The sequence below is a fragment of the Herpailurus yagouaroundi genome, unplaced genomic scaffold, assembly GCF_014898765.1.
Source record: "Herpailurus yagouaroundi ecotype Mexico unplaced genomic scaffold, PumYag 165, whole genome shotgun sequence".
Classification (NCBI taxonomy): Eukaryota; Metazoa; Chordata; class Mammalia; order Carnivora; family Felidae; genus Herpailurus; species Herpailurus yagouaroundi.
Genome location: NW_024412406.1, coordinates 20,626,737 through 20,643,845, shown reverse-complemented (window position 1 = coordinate 20,643,845; position 17,109 = coordinate 20,626,737). Strand labels below are relative to the sequence as shown.

The 17,109-nt window shown below is 41.3% G+C and overlaps 2 protein-coding genes across 6 annotated transcripts in view; one reads left to right on the top strand and one right to left on the bottom strand.

Annotated features, from left to right (window-relative positions):
* Positions 1-12,350, bottom strand: part of TTPA (alpha tocopherol transfer protein) — a 66,441-nt gene extending 54,091 nt beyond the window's left edge. The window contains exon 1 of one of the 2 annotated variants that reach the window (XM_040487715.1): positions 12,044-12,350. In XM_040487715.1, coding sequence (XP_040343649.1) covers positions 12,044-12,307 — 264 coding nt within the window. In that variant the 5' untranslated portion in view covers positions 12,308-12,350. The remainder of the gene's footprint in view (positions 1-12,043) is intronic. The other variant, XM_040487714.1, reaches the window with a different exon arrangement.
* A 134-nt stretch (positions 12,351-12,484) lies between these two features.
* The window catches only part of YTHDF3 (YTH N6-methyladenosine RNA binding protein F3), a 40,680-nt gene continuing 36,055 nt past the window's right edge, over positions 12,485-17,109 (top strand). The window contains exons 1-3 of one of the 4 annotated variants that reach the window (XM_040487710.1): positions 12,485-12,848; positions 13,332-13,356; positions 16,671-16,816. In XM_040487710.1, coding sequence (XP_040343644.1) covers positions 16,759-16,816 — 58 coding nt within the window. In that variant the 5' untranslated portion in view covers positions 12,485-12,848; positions 13,332-13,356; positions 16,671-16,758. Of the gene's footprint in view, positions 12,849-13,069; positions 13,132-13,331; positions 13,357-16,670; positions 16,817-17,109 lie in introns of those variants that run through there. The other 3 variants (XM_040487711.1, XM_040487713.1, XM_040487712.1) reach the window with 3 other exon arrangements.

Below are 17,109 nucleotides of genomic sequence, written 5' to 3'. Positions count from 1 at the left end.
AAACATTCTTCTTAAAAGGTAATTTATGTGACACCTATTATTAGTACAGTGACACAAATATACAAATTATTAAACAATACATTTGGCTGGGGGGCACCTGGCTAGCTCGTCAGTAGAGCATGGGACTCTTTGTCTCAGGGTCATGAGTTCAAGCACCATGTTGGGTGTAGAGCTTACAATGAATGAATGAATGAATTTGACTGTATTGGGGATGAATGCTCAAACCTGTTTTTCTGGGGTCAGTGAAGCTTCGAGACAACTGCTGTAGGTGAGGGGAAACCACGAAGGGTTTGAAGGGGAGAGGGACGGCAACAAGATCTGAAACTTTGGCAGGAGGGTGAAGGACAGTTGGTGGGAGAAAGCATGCAGGCAGTTCAGAGGCATTAGCCAATGTGAGAAATGGTGACAGCCTAAACTAGGAAGGGGGTTTGGTGGGACTGGTGAGATTCAGATGGGGCTTGGTAAACTGACACTTTGTGCAGTGCGGAGGGGAAATGAATAGAAGTAACAGAAACAGAAAGAGGATGGATGCTGTGTGAAACAATAACAGGTGAGCCAAATCAAAAGTCCCATGCAGAAAAATGTAATTCGCCATTATTACAGGAGGCATATCCTGGTGAAAGTCACTGTTTCTAATATTAGTTTAATGCAAGAATGCATTTTAAGCTTGAAATTTCTAACCCACACAGATATGACACAATAAATGTGCTGATGGTGACTGCCGACCCAGAAGTATACACAACTTACTATATTCTGATCAAAAGAAACATTTGAGGGGCGCCTGGGTGGCTCCGTTGGTTAAGCTTCTGACTGTGAGTTTGAGCCCCACATTGGGTGAGCTTGAGTTTGCTTCAGGTGAACTTGAGCCCCGCTTCAGGTGAGCACAAGCCCTGCTTCTTTCTCTCTCCCTGCCCCTTGTGGGATTATTTCTCTCTCTCCCTCTCTCTCTCTGTCCCTTGCTCACTTGTGTCCCCCCCTCAAAAAAAAAAAAAGTTTAAAAAAACATTTGAAATGTAATGAATTCCAATGGAAGTGGTTTAAAGTTCTGAATTCATTTATACTTGTAAACACCATAGAATGTTGTGAAAGATAGTGACATAATTACAAGAGCATAGTCTCTAAAACCTTCAGAGAACTCCCATCTAGACATAATACAAAGCTACAGATAATGTCTAGAAATAGGCACAAGGTGTAGGAGTGAAACATTTTTACTCTAAAGCTATCAGTCATCACAAACTCAGTTGGCACATCGTGATAGAACGCTATTTTAAATAGTGGCTAGACTTTCCCTCTTGTTTTAGACCTAAGTGTGCGACCTTACCTTATTTTCCAGTCAACTTACCTCGCAAAGAAATAATGCAATAAAAACAAAACTTCTTCAAGTCCAAGGCTACTCTTTCGTATGCCCACTATTCACTGGCTGTGCTGGATTTCACTTTCAATCCTGAAACAGCTCTTCCCTCTACCGCTTTTCTCTCGATTTCATTTTGCCTTGAGTGTATTCCTTCTTATATTTCATGTTCCAGTTTAAACATAATTTCCCCAAGGAGATGTTTCCTGTACCAACATATAGCTTAAACACTTTCAGTCTCTGATCCTGTGTACTTACTTCCATTTTGGTAATGTTTATTTGACCTGCAATTTTTTTTTGTACCTACCTTGTACTGAGCCATAGACATCCCATGGCCACTGCCTGGCTCCATTGGCACTCAATAAACATTAATTGAGTAAAATTGAGCTGTATAGGCCAGCTCTATAAATCAGGTCCATTAGGCCAGAATCTTCATCGACAAACTCGTAAGTGCGAGAAACGTAACTTAATTGTTACAATTCAACTGGATTTCCAGTTCAAGGCATCATTTTACCAGGCTGGCAAAAATTTTGTCTTGGTCTATTCAGTATCTTTCCCTCTTTTTCTCTACTATTTGCATAAAGCCAAGATACTGAGATGAGAGCTCATCTGTCCTTAGTGTCATCTGTCCCCTCAGTCACTTAAGACATCAATACCCATCTGGCCACGTCGAATTAGTCCAAGAGGGTTTCTCTGGAGACTTCCCTTTCCTATTTTGTGCCTCTTTTGAGCAGGGTTTTCCTCCTCTACCTGTCTCCATCCTTGGGCCTGTGGGACTCATTCTGCTTCCTCGGGACTGCAGAGGGCACAGAGCCCGCCCCAGAGGTAAGCCCAGGGACATGGAGCTACACCTGTCACTCGGCAGGGACAGCACTTTTCTCTTGGACTCCAGCAACACGCCTCATCTCTTGAAATTCCTTTCAAGCCTGCGGATTCTTGCTTGCCAGGGTACAGACTGTGGAAGAGAGAGAGGAAGCTGTGTTCTTACTGATGCAATCTCCCCACTCTTTGTCTATTCATCAGTATCTTCTTTTTATCTCTAGGCCTGCTTTTAAAACTCAAAAGCCAGAAGAGAATACCCCCAACTCCCTCGCAGCCACATTCCTTTCCTGAGTACAAATAAAGGAGCCTAGCTGCTGCTTAGAAAAGACCAAGAAGACAGGAGAAAATGTTAAGGAAAGAGAGAGGGTCTGCATGAATACTGGTAAGTATCACAAGATTAGTATTCTGCTTCATACTCATAAGGAAAATCTTGATTCCTGAATGAAATATTTCTAGTGGGTTACTAATGGGAAATTTAGGATTACTTGCATTTTTTTTTTAAATTAATTTTTTTTAATGTTTATTTTTGACAGAGAGCGAGCGAGTTGGGGAGGGGCAGAGAGAGAGGGAGACAGAATCTGAAGCAGGCTTCAGGCACTGAGCTGTCATCACAGAGCCTGACGTGGAGCTCAAACCCATGGACCATGAGATCATGACCTGAGCCAAAGTTGGACACTTAACTGACTGAGCCACCCAGAGGCCCCTTTATTTATTTTTGAGAGAGGGGGGTGGGGGAGGAGCAGAGAGAAGGGGGGACAGAGGATCTGAAACAGGCTCCTCGCGGACAGCAGAGAGCCCGACCTTGGGATTGAACTCATGAACCATGGGATCATAACCTGAGCCAAAGGCAGACCCTCAACCAACTTAGCCATCCAGGCGCCCCAGGATTACTTGCATTTCTTAATCTGAGAATGAGTTAAAGTGCAATCACCATGGTGCTGTATAGAAAATCCCCTGGCATCTCCTCAGAGAGAACACTGGCTAACTGCCTGCTCATTCCAGATGCCGGACAAATGCTTCTCAACGACACTGTATCATAGGCAACCCTGTGACATAGGCACGATGATCCCATTTTTAAAATGAGGAAATTGAGCAAGTGTTAAATAACTTAAATTCACACAGCTATTCAGTGGCTTGGCAAGAATTTGAAGCCAAATATATATGACTGAAAAATCCATGTGTTCGCTTTCTTTTTCATTGCCTGTCACAGAATTCTGGATTCATGTAGACCATTGGTCCAAGACGGTATTTTATTATATTTCAGTTTTTTATGAATTTTTTTAGTTCCCCAAAATAAGTCTGATTTTTTAAAAATTAAATTCATCTGACATTCTTAAAAGGGATTCATAAAGTATTGTACTGGTTTCGTAGGGCCACTGTGACCAGGTGCCACAATCTGGGTGACTTAAAAAATGAGAAATTTATTACCTGACAGTTCCAGAGGCTAGAAGTCAGAAACAAAGTGTCAGCAGGGCCATGGTCCCTCTGAAACCTGTAAGAAGGAATCACTTTGCCTCTTCCCAGCTTCTGGTGTTTTTCTGGCAGCGTTCCCTGGCTTGTAGCCGTAACACTTCAATCTCTGCCTCTGTCATCACATTGCGTTCGTTCGTCCCTCTATGTCTGTATTTCTGTTTCTCTCATAAGGATACCAATCATATTGGATTAAAGGCCCACCTTAGTCCTACCTTGTCTTAACTAATCACACCTGTAAGGGTCCTATTTCCAAATAAGGTCACATTCTGAGGTGCTGGGGATTAAGACTTCAAAGTATCCTTCTGGGGAACACGATTCAATCCATAATAAGTATGTTCTAAGTACTTTAGGAATGAATTGTCACAGGGGTGCCCGGCTGGTTCAGTCAGTAGAGTGTATGACTCTTGATCTTAGGATTGTGAGTTCAAGCCCTATGGTATGCTTACTTAAAAACAAAAACAAAAACAAAAACAAAACTGAACTGTCACAGTTTAAGCAAGATGGTCACCATTTCACATACAAGCGAATTAACACCTGCTCACTAACATCGCTTTATGTGAGAAGAAAAACAGGTATTAGTGAAGATCTCCAACTTTTCATCATTAGCCATACACTTCTGGATTTAGTAGTTTTTTAAAACTTAAGTGGTGCAAGCAGTGTATAAAATGCTCAAAATATTTACAGATCAGTTCATAATAAATACTATTGTTGCAAAAACGCTTAACAGTTTCACCGAGTATTTTTGAACATGATTTCTCACTTAATGCTCAAAACAACCCTAATATGTTTTTCTCCATTTTGGAAATTAAGAAACTGGAATTGACAGTGTTAGACACCTGTTGAAGACATGCCTTCTGAAGACGCATTCCTGGGATATGAACCCAGATTTTGTTAGTAAAATTCTGGAGCTCTTATCACACATCTTGCTTGGTACATTTAACATTTAATGATGAGGAGGATGATAAAGAAGATGGTGATAATGATAATTGCTAATGTTTACTGGATGTTTACTGTGTTCGCAGGACAGTGCCAAACACTGCACATAATTATCTCTCATATAATCATTTCAAGAACCCTAAGAGGCACAGGCAATACCTAAGCAGAGATGGAGGGAAATTAGCCCAAGGCTACAGTGAATGCTGAAGTCAGGATACACACTCAGAGGTCCTACTCCAGAGTCTGCCCTCTTAACCACTTCCGTACAGCCTCCTTGACCTTTTGAAGACTTCCTAGACAGTCTCCATTTCAAAGACCTCATCATGGGAGTTCTTGTTACACTGTTACAAACCAACTTGAGTGTTTTATTGGCACATTACAAACCAACATATGACTACCCCAAATGACTTTAAGCAAATTACTTAATATTTTCAAATGCCAGTTGTCTCAAGTATAAAATGGAGATATACCACAGTGAGGCTAAATTACATAACGTATGTAAATGACCTGGTACACATTAGCCATGTAATAGGCACTCAATTAATCGTAGTTATGAGTCAGACTGATATGATAGTTGGTTGTTTACAAGGTACTCTGGGGTTTCGGAGGAGGGGGCAATTAATTTTGACTGATAACATCAAAGGCCTTATAGGAAAACTCACAGTTGGATCTTGAAGAATGGAAAAATGTTAACAGGTGAAGAAGGGCATGCTATGGTCTGAATGTTTACGTCCCCCACAAACTCATCTGCCGAAATCCTAACGCCTAATGTGATGGTGTTAGGAAGTGTGAGGCCTTTGGGAGGAAATTAAGTCATGAGGGCAGAGGTCTCATGAAAGAGATTAGTGCTGTTGTAAAAGATACTCCCTCCTGCCCCCCAGAAATCTCTTACCCCTTCTGCTAGTGAGGGCACAGCAACGTGCCAGCTATGTACCAGAAAGAAGGCCCTCACTAGAACATGACCATACTGAAGGCTGGATCTTGACTTCCCAGACTCTGGAACTGTGAGGAATAAATTTCTGTGCCTTATTAACTACTCAGGCTGTGGTACTTTGTTATAGCACCCTGAAGGAACCCAGACAGGACAACTAGGTGGAGAAGCCTTTTAGAAATAAAAACATGATTCTATAAGTTGCCCCTGCCTGGAAGAACGAGGGTCAGAAAATTGAGCGCTTTCATACAAAAGAATGGGACTGTGACCCTCGAATCTGTTAGTTCCACTGGTGTTAATGAGTAGTTCAAAAAACATCCCTCCTTCAGCTATCAACAGTCTGTAATTCTGTATTTACGTGTGTGGACCATTGCCAGTTACCCATGTCACTATTGTAGTGGCAGAAATAGATGTAGTCACGGCACCGGCCCCTCTGTATCTTTTTTTTTTTAAGTTTATTTTGAGAGAGAGAGGGTACAAGTGGGGGAGGGCAGAGAGAGAGGTAGAGGGAGGGAGAAAATCCCAAGCAGGCTCCATGCTGTCAGCACAGAGGCCAACTCGGGGCTCGATCTCACGAACTGTGAGATCATGACCTGAGTCTAAATCAAGAGTTGGACACTTAACCTACTGAGCCACTTAACCTACTGAGTAGCCTACTGAGCCTACTCTATCTTACACCTGAGGAACCCCATCCATTTCTTCTCTAAAACTGTCACAAATGCAGCCTGAGAGCAGTGAGCGGCCATACCCATAAGGGAGAGGTGAGCGCTTTGGTTTGGAGTTGGGGGGGCAGCTACTTTCTTTCCACATGCAACCTGCTGGGCTGAAATCAGTGGTAACTCATCTCATTGGCCTGGGAGAGAACTCTCTCGTCTAGTCCCATTGCACTATTGGGGGTGGGGTAGATGAAGGAGCAAGAGTCCTATTAAGGTCAGTTGGAGAGAATCAGTACTTCTCTATAAGTCAGAAAATTCCAGGGTTCTTGTTCTCCACCTCTCCATTATACCACTGATGAGTTATTGCTTCCATGCTCCCACCATCTACATTTTTCCTCTTCACTGTCCATGTAAATGCTATCCACTCAAAGCTCACTTCCTAACACCTACTGCTCTCGTAATACTCCTATGGCACTCAGCTCGTGAATTTTATTATTTTGGAAAAAGCAGAGGCCTTTCCAAAAACTCGCCTTAAACTTGTTCAGAAAACTGGCCTAACCATCTGAAAAACTACGTTCTAATTCCAGCTGACATTTTATCACTTACTATTACGACTTAAGTCTAAATTTCTTCTTTTGCAAATGAATTATATACTACCTATCCTACCTCAGAGGACTGAGGTTATGCCCCACATATGAATGTAAATTACAGGGGTGCCTGGGTGGCTCAGTTGAATGAGCATCCGACTGTTGGTTTCAGATCAGGTCATGATCCCAGGGTCATGGGATCAAGCTGTGGGTCGGGCTCCCTGCTGAGTGTGGAGGCTGCTTGAGATTTTCTCTGTCTCTCTACCCCTTTCCCCTGCTTGCGCATGTGCATGTTCTCTCTTTAAAAAAAAAAAAAAAAGAAGAAGAAAAAAGGAATGTAAATCACAAACTGTAAATCACTATGGAACTAAGTATTATTGTAGCATCTTTTACCTTTGTAACTAGACAAGCTCTCCTGAGTATAACATTCATGTCTTTTTTGCATTTCCCCAAAAATGCCTCACAATGTGCTACAATCATAGAAAGCATTCAATATTTGTCAATAAGAAACAGTATTTTTTTTTTTTTAATTTTTTTATTTTTGGGACAGAGAGAGACAGAGCATGAACGGGGGAGGGGCAGAGAGAGAGGGAGACACAGAATTGGAAGCAGGCTCCAGGCTCTGAGCCATCAGCCCAGAGCCCGACGCGGGGCTCGAACTCACGGACCGCGAGATCGTGACCTGGCTGAAGTCGGACGCTTAACCGACTGCGCCACCCAGGCGCCCCAACAGTATTATTTTTATAAAGAAGAGGTCTTTGGTCAGTTTCAGGAGCTTTATACACTCAATATTATTAAACAAGATTTAATTAACATATTCATTGTTTTAAAAACCCAGTTACATTTCTGATTAAAGAAAAAAATTTTTTATTCATTTTTGAGAGACAGAGACAGAGTGAGTGGGGGGAGGGGCAGAGAGGGAGACGCAGAATCCAAATCAGGCTCTGAGCTGTTAGCAGAGCTGTGGGGCTTGAACTCATGGATGATGAGATCATGACCTGCGTCGAAGTCAGAGTTTAACTGACTGTACCACTCTGACTTTTGAATGACATTTACAAGTATTGTCCTTTTCAATCCAAATCTAATTGTTAGATTTATCAGAAATATGAAGATTTTCCATTTGAAATTTCCAATTAAAAAAAACACTTATAAGCAAAACTGGAATCCTTCAACATTTTCACATTAAAAATGAATCTTTTTCCTTTTAAAATCTTTTATTTGATATCTATGTGAAATTCCGGGAAGTACAAATCCCTTTTAATTATGTGTAGTCAGTCTTTGAGCTTATGGTGGATTTAGTATTGACAAAAGTGTTGTAATTTTATTTTTTTAAATTTTTAACTTAAGTATAATTAATGTGCAATGTTACGTTAGTTTCAGGTATACAACACAGTGATTTAACAAGTTTATACATCTTACTATCACTACAAGCATAACTACCATCTATCATCACACAATGCTACTACAATATCATTGACTATATTCCTTATGCTGTGCCTTTTATTCCTTTGACTTGTTCATTCCGTAACTGGAAGCCTGTATTTACCACTCCCCTTCACCCATTTTGCCCATCTTCTATCCTCTTCCCCTCTGGCAACCACCAGTTTGTTCTCTGTATTTATAGATCTGATTCGTTTATTCATTTTTTTTTTTCAGATTCCACATGAGTGAAATCACGTATTTGTCTTTCTCAGTCTGACTTATTTCACTTAGCATTATACCCTCTAGATCCATCCATGTTGTTGCAAATGGCCTGATCTAGCCTTTTTAATAATTGCATAATATTCCCATGTATTTTTGTGTGTGTGTATGTATCACATCTTCTTTATGCATTTATCTATTGATGGACACTTAGGTTAGTTCTATATCTTGGCTATTGTAAATAATGTTAAAATAAATACAGGGGTGTGTATGTCTTTTTGAATTAGTGTCTTCATTTTCTTTGGGTAAAAACCCAGTAGTGGATCATATGGTAGTTCTTATTTTTAAATTTTTGAGGAACTTCCGTACTGTTTTCCACAGTGGCTACCCCAATTTATATTCTCACCAACAGTGTATGAGGGTTCCTTTTTCTCCACACCTTGTCAACAGTTATTTTTCCTTTTTTCAATTTTAGCCCTTCTGACAGGCCTAAGGTGATATCTCATTGTGGTTTTGATTTGCATTTCCCTGATGAGTGACGTTGAGCATCTTTTCATGTGTCTGTTGGACATGTCTTTATCTCCTTTGGAAAAATGTCTATTTTGGTCCTCTGGCCATCTTTTAATTGGATTGTTTGTGTTTTGGAAAAATGTTCTAATTTTAAAACATTTAAGCTAAATCTGATTTTCTCATAAGCTAGAAAGTTGTATCTGACATTCTATGATTCAACTATGTATGACATATTTAATCTGCACATTGCTTTTTAATATATTTAATTTAGAGAACCACAGTACTCATATAAAATTTTAACAAGTCAATATCATAGTATGTACCTGCAAGGGAAAGGAACTCTGAATTATTATTGACACTGTGTCAATCACTATACTTGTCACTTTATTTGTTTATATATATATATATGTATATATATATAGTTTATTTATTTTGAGAGAGAGAGGGAGAGAGAGAATCCCAAACAAGCTCTGTGCTGTCAGTGCAGAGCCTGACACAGGGTTCAATCTCCTAAATGTGAGATCATGACCTGAGCTGAAATCAAGAGGTGGATGCTTAACCGACTGAGCCACCCAGGCACCCCTATACTTGTCACTTTAAATACAATTGATTCTTATTATTCTTGTGTTTCTGTACTTGCAGATGCCTACTCAGTTAAAATTTATTTGTAACCCTCAAATCAACACTCTAGTACGAGCTAAGGAAGTCAATCTGGGTAATTATGCACACAGTTTGGTATTAACTAGTTATCTCCCATGACCTACCATCCCCTTCTTCCTTGGTAGTAAACTCTCTGACACATGGCTACCCAGAATGTTTTCCAAGTTTCCTTCAACTAGGTGTTTTCATAAGACTGTTCTAGATAGTAGGAGGTAGACAGAAGTAGGAAATGCAATTTCTCAAAATGTCCATGAAGGAGAGAGACAGGCTTTTCTTCACCTTGCTTTCTGTTGGTAGGAATATATGATGCCTGGAAGTTGAGCAGCCATCTTGGATCACAGTGTTATCGTGAGGACGGTGGACCAACAGGCTAGGAGTCTGGATACCTAACACTGTGACAACAGCCCAAGCCCTGGACTGACAATGTCCAGATTTATATGTATACACACACATACACATATGTATATATACATATATATATACATATATATACACACATACATATGCATGTGTGTGTGTGTATGTATGTGTGTGTGTGTATATATATATATATATATATATATATGAGAAAAACAAACCTCTAGCTTAAGTTCTTATTATTTGGACTTGATGTCACCTGCAGCTGAACCTAATCTGAACTGATAGAAAAAGTCATGCAGAAATGCAGGGCCATCGCTTAGAGTTATAGAGAAGCAGAAGTCTACTGGATAGGGCACCGGGATGGCCGACGGGTAAATGGGGGCTGAACCCTAACCTACCCACTCCTTTCCAAGCTTTGAATAGTGTTTTGTTTACCAAGAGCCTGATATATACTGGTGGCCCTGTAGAAAAGTCAAATTTTGTCTAGAATCTAAACTCTAGAGCAGCATTTTCCAAAAATTTTCGAAAATTTCATCTGCATACTTCTGGAAGAGATGATTTAAGGTAGTTCCCTTGAAGTACTTCCAACAATAATATTTAATACTAAATTAAATGGGCTTATGTTTCATGGTAGTTACCACTCCATTCTGCAAATTCAGACCTCAGTGCTAGGAAGCGCAATAAGCAAGGAAGGAGACTGTTGAAGAGCAGAAATGAAAGAGAACAGAAAGCTCATGCAACATCATGTCATTAGGCAGTATTTTATGGTGGCTAGAGCACAAGCTCTGGAGCCAGACTGCCTGTGTTTAAATCCTGGCTCCCAGTGACTAGCTGTTATTCTGTTTCTTAACCTACTGTGTGCTAGTTTTTGCAACAGAACTCAAACACAAAGATGCTGTAAGGATTTAAATAATTACAGTGCCTGACATATAATGAACATTCACTCAATGAACGTAAGCTATTCCCACCATTCTGGTAATTGTTTAGCAAAGGAATCTGAAACTGGCCATGCTTGTTGGAAGCTCACTCTTTGCCAGGAATTGTACATATCTGACCTTTATTTATTAGGAAACTAAGTCTTAGAAAGTTTCAGTAACTTTCCCAAGGTTATGCAACTAATTCTAGCCCAGGGAGAATTCAAACTCCAGTGGGTTGGATTCCAAAGCCATTGTTTTCAACAAAGATAATTAAGGACAAGGCCTGTAAGATTTCACAAGCTTCCTCTTGTATATTCTTTCCCCCCTCATAGCATGTAGCAGCAAACTCTTGCACGCCATAAAGTTCTGTATGGGAATGAAGAATGGGTACACCGCAGATTGAGAAGAGTAATTGGAAGGGTGGGAGAAGTCTTGGGAAGTGGCAAGAGTGATCAACCTGAGCTGAAATGCCACTTGAGTCCCTGGGACCTGTGGCAAAATAAGAGAGCATGGGAAGCTGACCTGATATGAAAAATGGCTCTTGGTGATTTACAAGAAGCAGTAAACTCTCAAGATAAGTTCCCGTTCTGTTTCTCAGTGCTTCTAAAATACGTTGTAGTGTAAAACACAAAATGAATCCTATCATTCAACAATTTCATACTTTCTCAATTATCACTTATTTGACGGCGTTTACGTAAAGAAAGAATTTACTAATCTAAAATATTTTTTTAGGGTCCGCATTATATCAGTTAGGCAAGAAATCTTTGTCTTTATTGCAAAGACATTATTTCAACATAAGTTTCAAAATCTTGCAAATCGGCTACTTTCGTTTTGCCAATTTGCAAAAGAGTAACTTTACCAGTTTCTTTTGAAATTAACTTTTCGACTGAAAAGCTTCGCATAACTATGCGTACCTTTGCCGAGGTAACTTCTTCGACAAAATCAACTTAACATTAGGGGAGGGGAACACAAGTGTAGGAATTGGGTGGTAAATTTGACTCCAGAGGTTATGGAAGCATCGTTGAGTTATTCTGAGCATCGTGAGTTATTCTGGGTTTTGGTGAGAACCAACGCTTGCCGGCGCACCTCCTATTTGCTTTTAAGTGTTAGTTACCAGAGCTCTGACCTGGCCACTTTCGCTGCACGTGCGAACTCTTGCAGAAGGCCCAGCAACTCTGTCCCGAGGGTGGTTGACTCACCCAGCCGCCCACGTGGCCGTGGATGGCCTCAGGAGGCTCTGGCGGAGGCCCTGCCACCGCTGCTCGCGCACCCGGAGCGGTGCGGCGGTGGCTGCGACGCTGCAACCCACCAACGTCCTCTCCGTCATAAGGAGGGTGCCCCCGGCCCTGCGCCTCCGGCCCGGCTCCGCAATCCCTGGCAGCCGCACTTCCTGCCCAGAGTGCGCTGGCATCCCATTCCGGCCGGCTTCCCGCTACAGCCGCCCGCCGCGCGCCCCGCAGCATGCGAGCCCGACCGAAAAAACCCGCAGAAGCGACCCTGGAAGGTGGCGCTCGCGGCCGCACAGGCGCACTGCCTCCCCGGCGCATGCGTCCAGGGGCCGACCCGCTGTCCCCGTCTCCGGTGACGTGGCGACGCGCAGGCGGAGCCAAGGTCGGTAGCGGGCGGGTGGGTGGGGGAGGAAGAGCGAGGTGAGCAGGGACGTCAGAGTGGAGAGCGGAAGGTCAGGGAGGCTCGGAGCGGAAGTGAGACTAGGGAGTCTGTCCGCCATTGTGGACCCGAGGAGCGGAGAGCGAGAGGGGGAAGAGCAGCCTGCACGCCGAGCAGAAGGGCCCCCTCCACGGACCCCCGAGCGCGAGGCCGTCTTTCTGGCTTCTCGGCGAGCGGCGGCAGCGGCGGCGGCTGGATCAGTCACTCGGCCGAGGGCGGCAGCCAACTGCTGTGAGTGCACGGGGAGAGGCCCAGGCGGCGGCGGCGGCGGCGGCGGCGGCGGCAGCAGCAGCTCTCGGGTTGCGGTGAAGAATGTCAGCCACTAGCGTGGATCAGGTGAGGGAGCAGAGGCCTCAGGCTCGGCGAAGGCCCGAGCCCCGGAGCTCCACCCTCGCGTGGGGCTCGGGCTCCTCCCCGTCGCCGCCGCTGCCGGCCCCATAACGGTGCTCTGGGCTCAAGTTGCTGCGGTCTTGCCGCCCGGGCCGGGGCGTGCGCCCAGCCCCCGAGCCTGCGGCCGAGGCGGGAGGCCGCGGGGCCGCGGTGGGTGGGGGAAGGACCGCTCCTAGGGGGCCTTAGGGCACATCTGAGGGCGGCCGACGTGGGGCTGAGACCAGGCGAGGTCTGGGAGACGGGTTTTGAGTGGCGGGTGGGAGGTTTAAAGACTGGGGGTGGTTGGGAAATTGGAGGCTATGGAGGATGTGGTGGGTTTTACTCCTACGCGGATTGTTGAAAATAACTTGTCTTTGATAATGTCTTTGATTAACACACTTTCTCTCTCTTTTTTCTTCTCATTATCACACCTTCCGTCTTGCTGCGCAGAGACCTAAAGGGCAAGGAAATAAAGGTGAGTTTGAATATTTTTCTCTTATTTCTTAATGTTGGTTCGATGTGACTTCTAAACTTTGAGAGGGCCTTTTTGCACCATTTTGGGGGGTTGGTTGGTTTGTGTGTTTTGAAACGTATGTTTACAGAAATATTCATCATGGCTAAAGCAGCGAAATGCTGTCCCAAACTTCTGTGGTTCCCTTGCTTTGAAGCCACTTTCATAGAAACCAGAGTGGCAGGAGAAACAGTTTTCTTAGTTGTATCTCAGTTAAGGAGGTACTAGGAATGTGGTGATATGTCTTTAATTTTGCAATTTATCTGTATTATGTAACTTCTGCCACAAAAATTTCTACAAATGTGTGCAGATAAGTGGCCATGGTGTTCGACATTGCTAGGTTACACTGGAGAATGCAACTCAAGTTGTATTCCATGTCACGTTAGTGAAAATTGTACTGTTAATCACTGGTTCTACTGAAGTCAGTTGCAATGAGGCAGTAACACCAGAGAGATCAAAACTGAACAGGCGCAGTCCTGGTGGCAAGGTGTGACTCAAGCTGGTATTTTACAAAGGACTGAGAAGGAAATAGTTTGTGAGGTTTCTGCTACGGTGATATGATTTAGTCTTTTAAAAAAAAAAAAGTACTATTGAAAGTAAAGCATTAAAAAAAATCAGTGTATTTTGTGCCTCTTAATATGGAAAATACAGTCAACTGACTGAAACATTATGACATTAATCATGTGACATTAGTAAGTATAGAACAATAACTGCTTTCTTGGGACAGTGCCAATTAACATTACAGTGAATTATATATTTATAACATTTTGTAATAGGCCTTGATATCAGACTAAATAGAATTATGTTTCCTGTTTTTTATTTCAGTAGTATGGTATTACCTAAAAAATAAGATGTACAGTAGCTTTTGAGATACAAGTTCACAGTCTTTATTGGTGTTCTTTATACGTTTAGCGTTTTTATTTGCCTTTGCAAATTCGAATAGAATAGGTTTTGAGTACTCAACTCAATTAATTTTCTTTGAGTTGTAGTGCATTTTATTTGAGAATTTGTACATACCAGATAAATGGCACTGTATCAGATACCATGAATTTACCATGAATTTCTTTTGATTAAGGATGTATTTTTGGGGAGTATGTACGTATTTAGAAATTTCAGTTTTTAATTTTTAGAGGTAAAATTTTAATTTTAGAATTATTTTCTGTTGTAAGCATAAACTTCAATTCGATGTTGTTTATTTTAAATGTTTTAAAATATTCATTTGTAAATTTGAAAAGAATGATCCATTAATTTTTTTTTTTTTTGCTAGTCTGCTCATGAGGAAGTATATAGACTTGGAGATATATGAAATCTGTGGTCATTATTGCCTAGCATAAATTATTTTATCCTAGATCTGTGGGGAGGTGGCACTTTGCAAGGCTATTTGAAATGCTAAGTGTTTTGTGTTACCTGCTCTAAGGTAAGTATGCAAGTTCAATGAAGTACATACTTGTTTGACAGAACAACATAAAGCATCTACAGCATTGTAAGCCATTACTGAACTAATCTGTGATATAGTCATTTCACTTAGGTGGTATCTTTGATGTCATAGTTGTAAATTACCTATGACACTATTGCATATTGACTATAAATATTTTTTGGTTATTGAAATTTTTTTGATCCATCAGTGTAACCTCTTTTAGATGTATTTAGACACACAAAAGTATTTATTTGGATAGCTCTTTATTCTAAGAAATTTTCTTTTTTCACCCTTATTGTCCCGTTCATAGTTTTATCCATGGATAGAACGATGGACTGGGATCACTAGGAGACCTGTGTTCTAATACTTCCTGTGGCTACTGACTTGCCAAGTGAGCTTGAACACATTGCACCTTTTGGTCAGAATTTCCCCTTCTATCTGTAAAACGAAAGTGGTAATTCTAGCTGTAAATCCTATTGTATGTTATGAGGAATGACAATTACGGGAGTCCACTGCTCTGGTGGCCATTTTATTTGCTGGATTTATTTTCACCTGCCTCACCTCATCTATTTTTAAGGTGCAGGGAGACTTTTTCTAAGACATGGCAGGAGGGAAAAACTCTACTGGCCTAAAAGTATTGGTAATCATTTAAGATGCTTTAAAATGGTACATGCCGCAAGTGCACAAATACACATATACATTACTTGTATTTTTATGCCCCTGCAGGGAGAATTACAAGGCGAAGGCAGCACTCCAGTGAACTGATACAAGTAGCTATGTGTGTGTTTGAGAAAAACTCCTGTGCCTTAGCTGACTTGGTTTTCAAGCTAGTAAAAGTGTTTTACAGTTATTCTGTTTACTTTTGTGAAGCAGAAAGCAAAGTTATTTTTCTTGAACTACAGCCTGAGTGGTTTAAGAATATGAGTACTAAACTTGAATTCAGACCTTCTCAAACAGAAAAAATATATGTTGCTGAGGAGTTGTCAGAGTTCTGAAAGCAGAATCCTCTTCAGTTGACTTAATATAATTTCAGAGATGCTGTATTTCTTTTCTGAATTATCTTCATTTGACAGTGTTAGCCTAACACCTGTCTTTAGTGTTTTTGACTTTCTAAGGCTTTTTTCCCTGCATATCCTTAAGGATATGCACTAACAGCTAAAATGTGAAAGGAATTCTGTATCAATCTCTTTGTAAGGCAAAAATGCTTTCATAGTATACGTTGTAATTCTGGGTGTACTTTTTTTGGAAGTTTGAGTTCTTTTTAGTTAATAGATTTTCCTTATATTAAATATTAGTACTCTTTTATTATATGTGGCTAGGGTAGTACTGAAGCTTAGTAGAAATTTAAGGCTAGTTAACTATTGGTCCTTTATTTACTTATATCAGTCTGTAATTTAAAATTGATATTATATCACTGTTATTTATTAATAAGTAGAAGTTTTGCTTGCTAGGATAAAAGGGAACCTCTCCTTTTCCCGCAGGCACCACAGATAAAAGTGTCAGATCCCACACTCCTAGTAGTCTTGCTACCAACTTTCTCCTGTGCCTTAAGTGTAAAAATAGACCAGTACATGGAAAGGAGTTTATCTTTGCCCTCCTCTCTCCCCCATCCCTTTCCAACAGAGGGACAGAATTGCTTGGTACAACTGCAGGTTAAAAGAATTAGGTTGAATTTGGCTGTTATTTAGTGTTTCAGAAAAGTAGTAGAAAATGCAATATTCTTTTGTGTCCTCTCCCCACACTCCCTCTGGAAATGATTGCTAAGCACTTTATTGTCATTTTAGGCTTCATTTTATTATTAATCCTCAAAACATTCCTGTAAGGAGATAGAGGGTATATGGTATTGTCGCTGTTTTTGTAGGTGGGAAAACATGATGCACAGATCTGTTGACTTTCCTAACTTGATGTAGTCAGGACCAGAGCAAAGAATCACCTGGCTCCTAAGGCCCATGTTCTATCTTGATTTGACTCTGCTTCATAGAGCAGAGGAAACAGGCGAAGAATCATGTAAGTCATCTGTTCTTTTTTCCCTGAAGAACTTGTACAGACTATGGAACTGGCTTGGATTTCTTTACTATTTAATGGCTTTCAGGTTCCAAGACATTAGTTTGTCATTAAGTAATGTTCAGAAACTACAGTCTTTAAGACAGCTGAATTTCTTAAGGAAAGGTATGGTTTTGAAACTCAAGGGCTAGCTTATTCAGATTCTAATTTAATGCAAATCGCTTGTCAGTATTTGTGCAGTACTTTTGATTAAATATTTTTTTTCCTTAGATTGACGTCCTCCTTGAATAATCTTT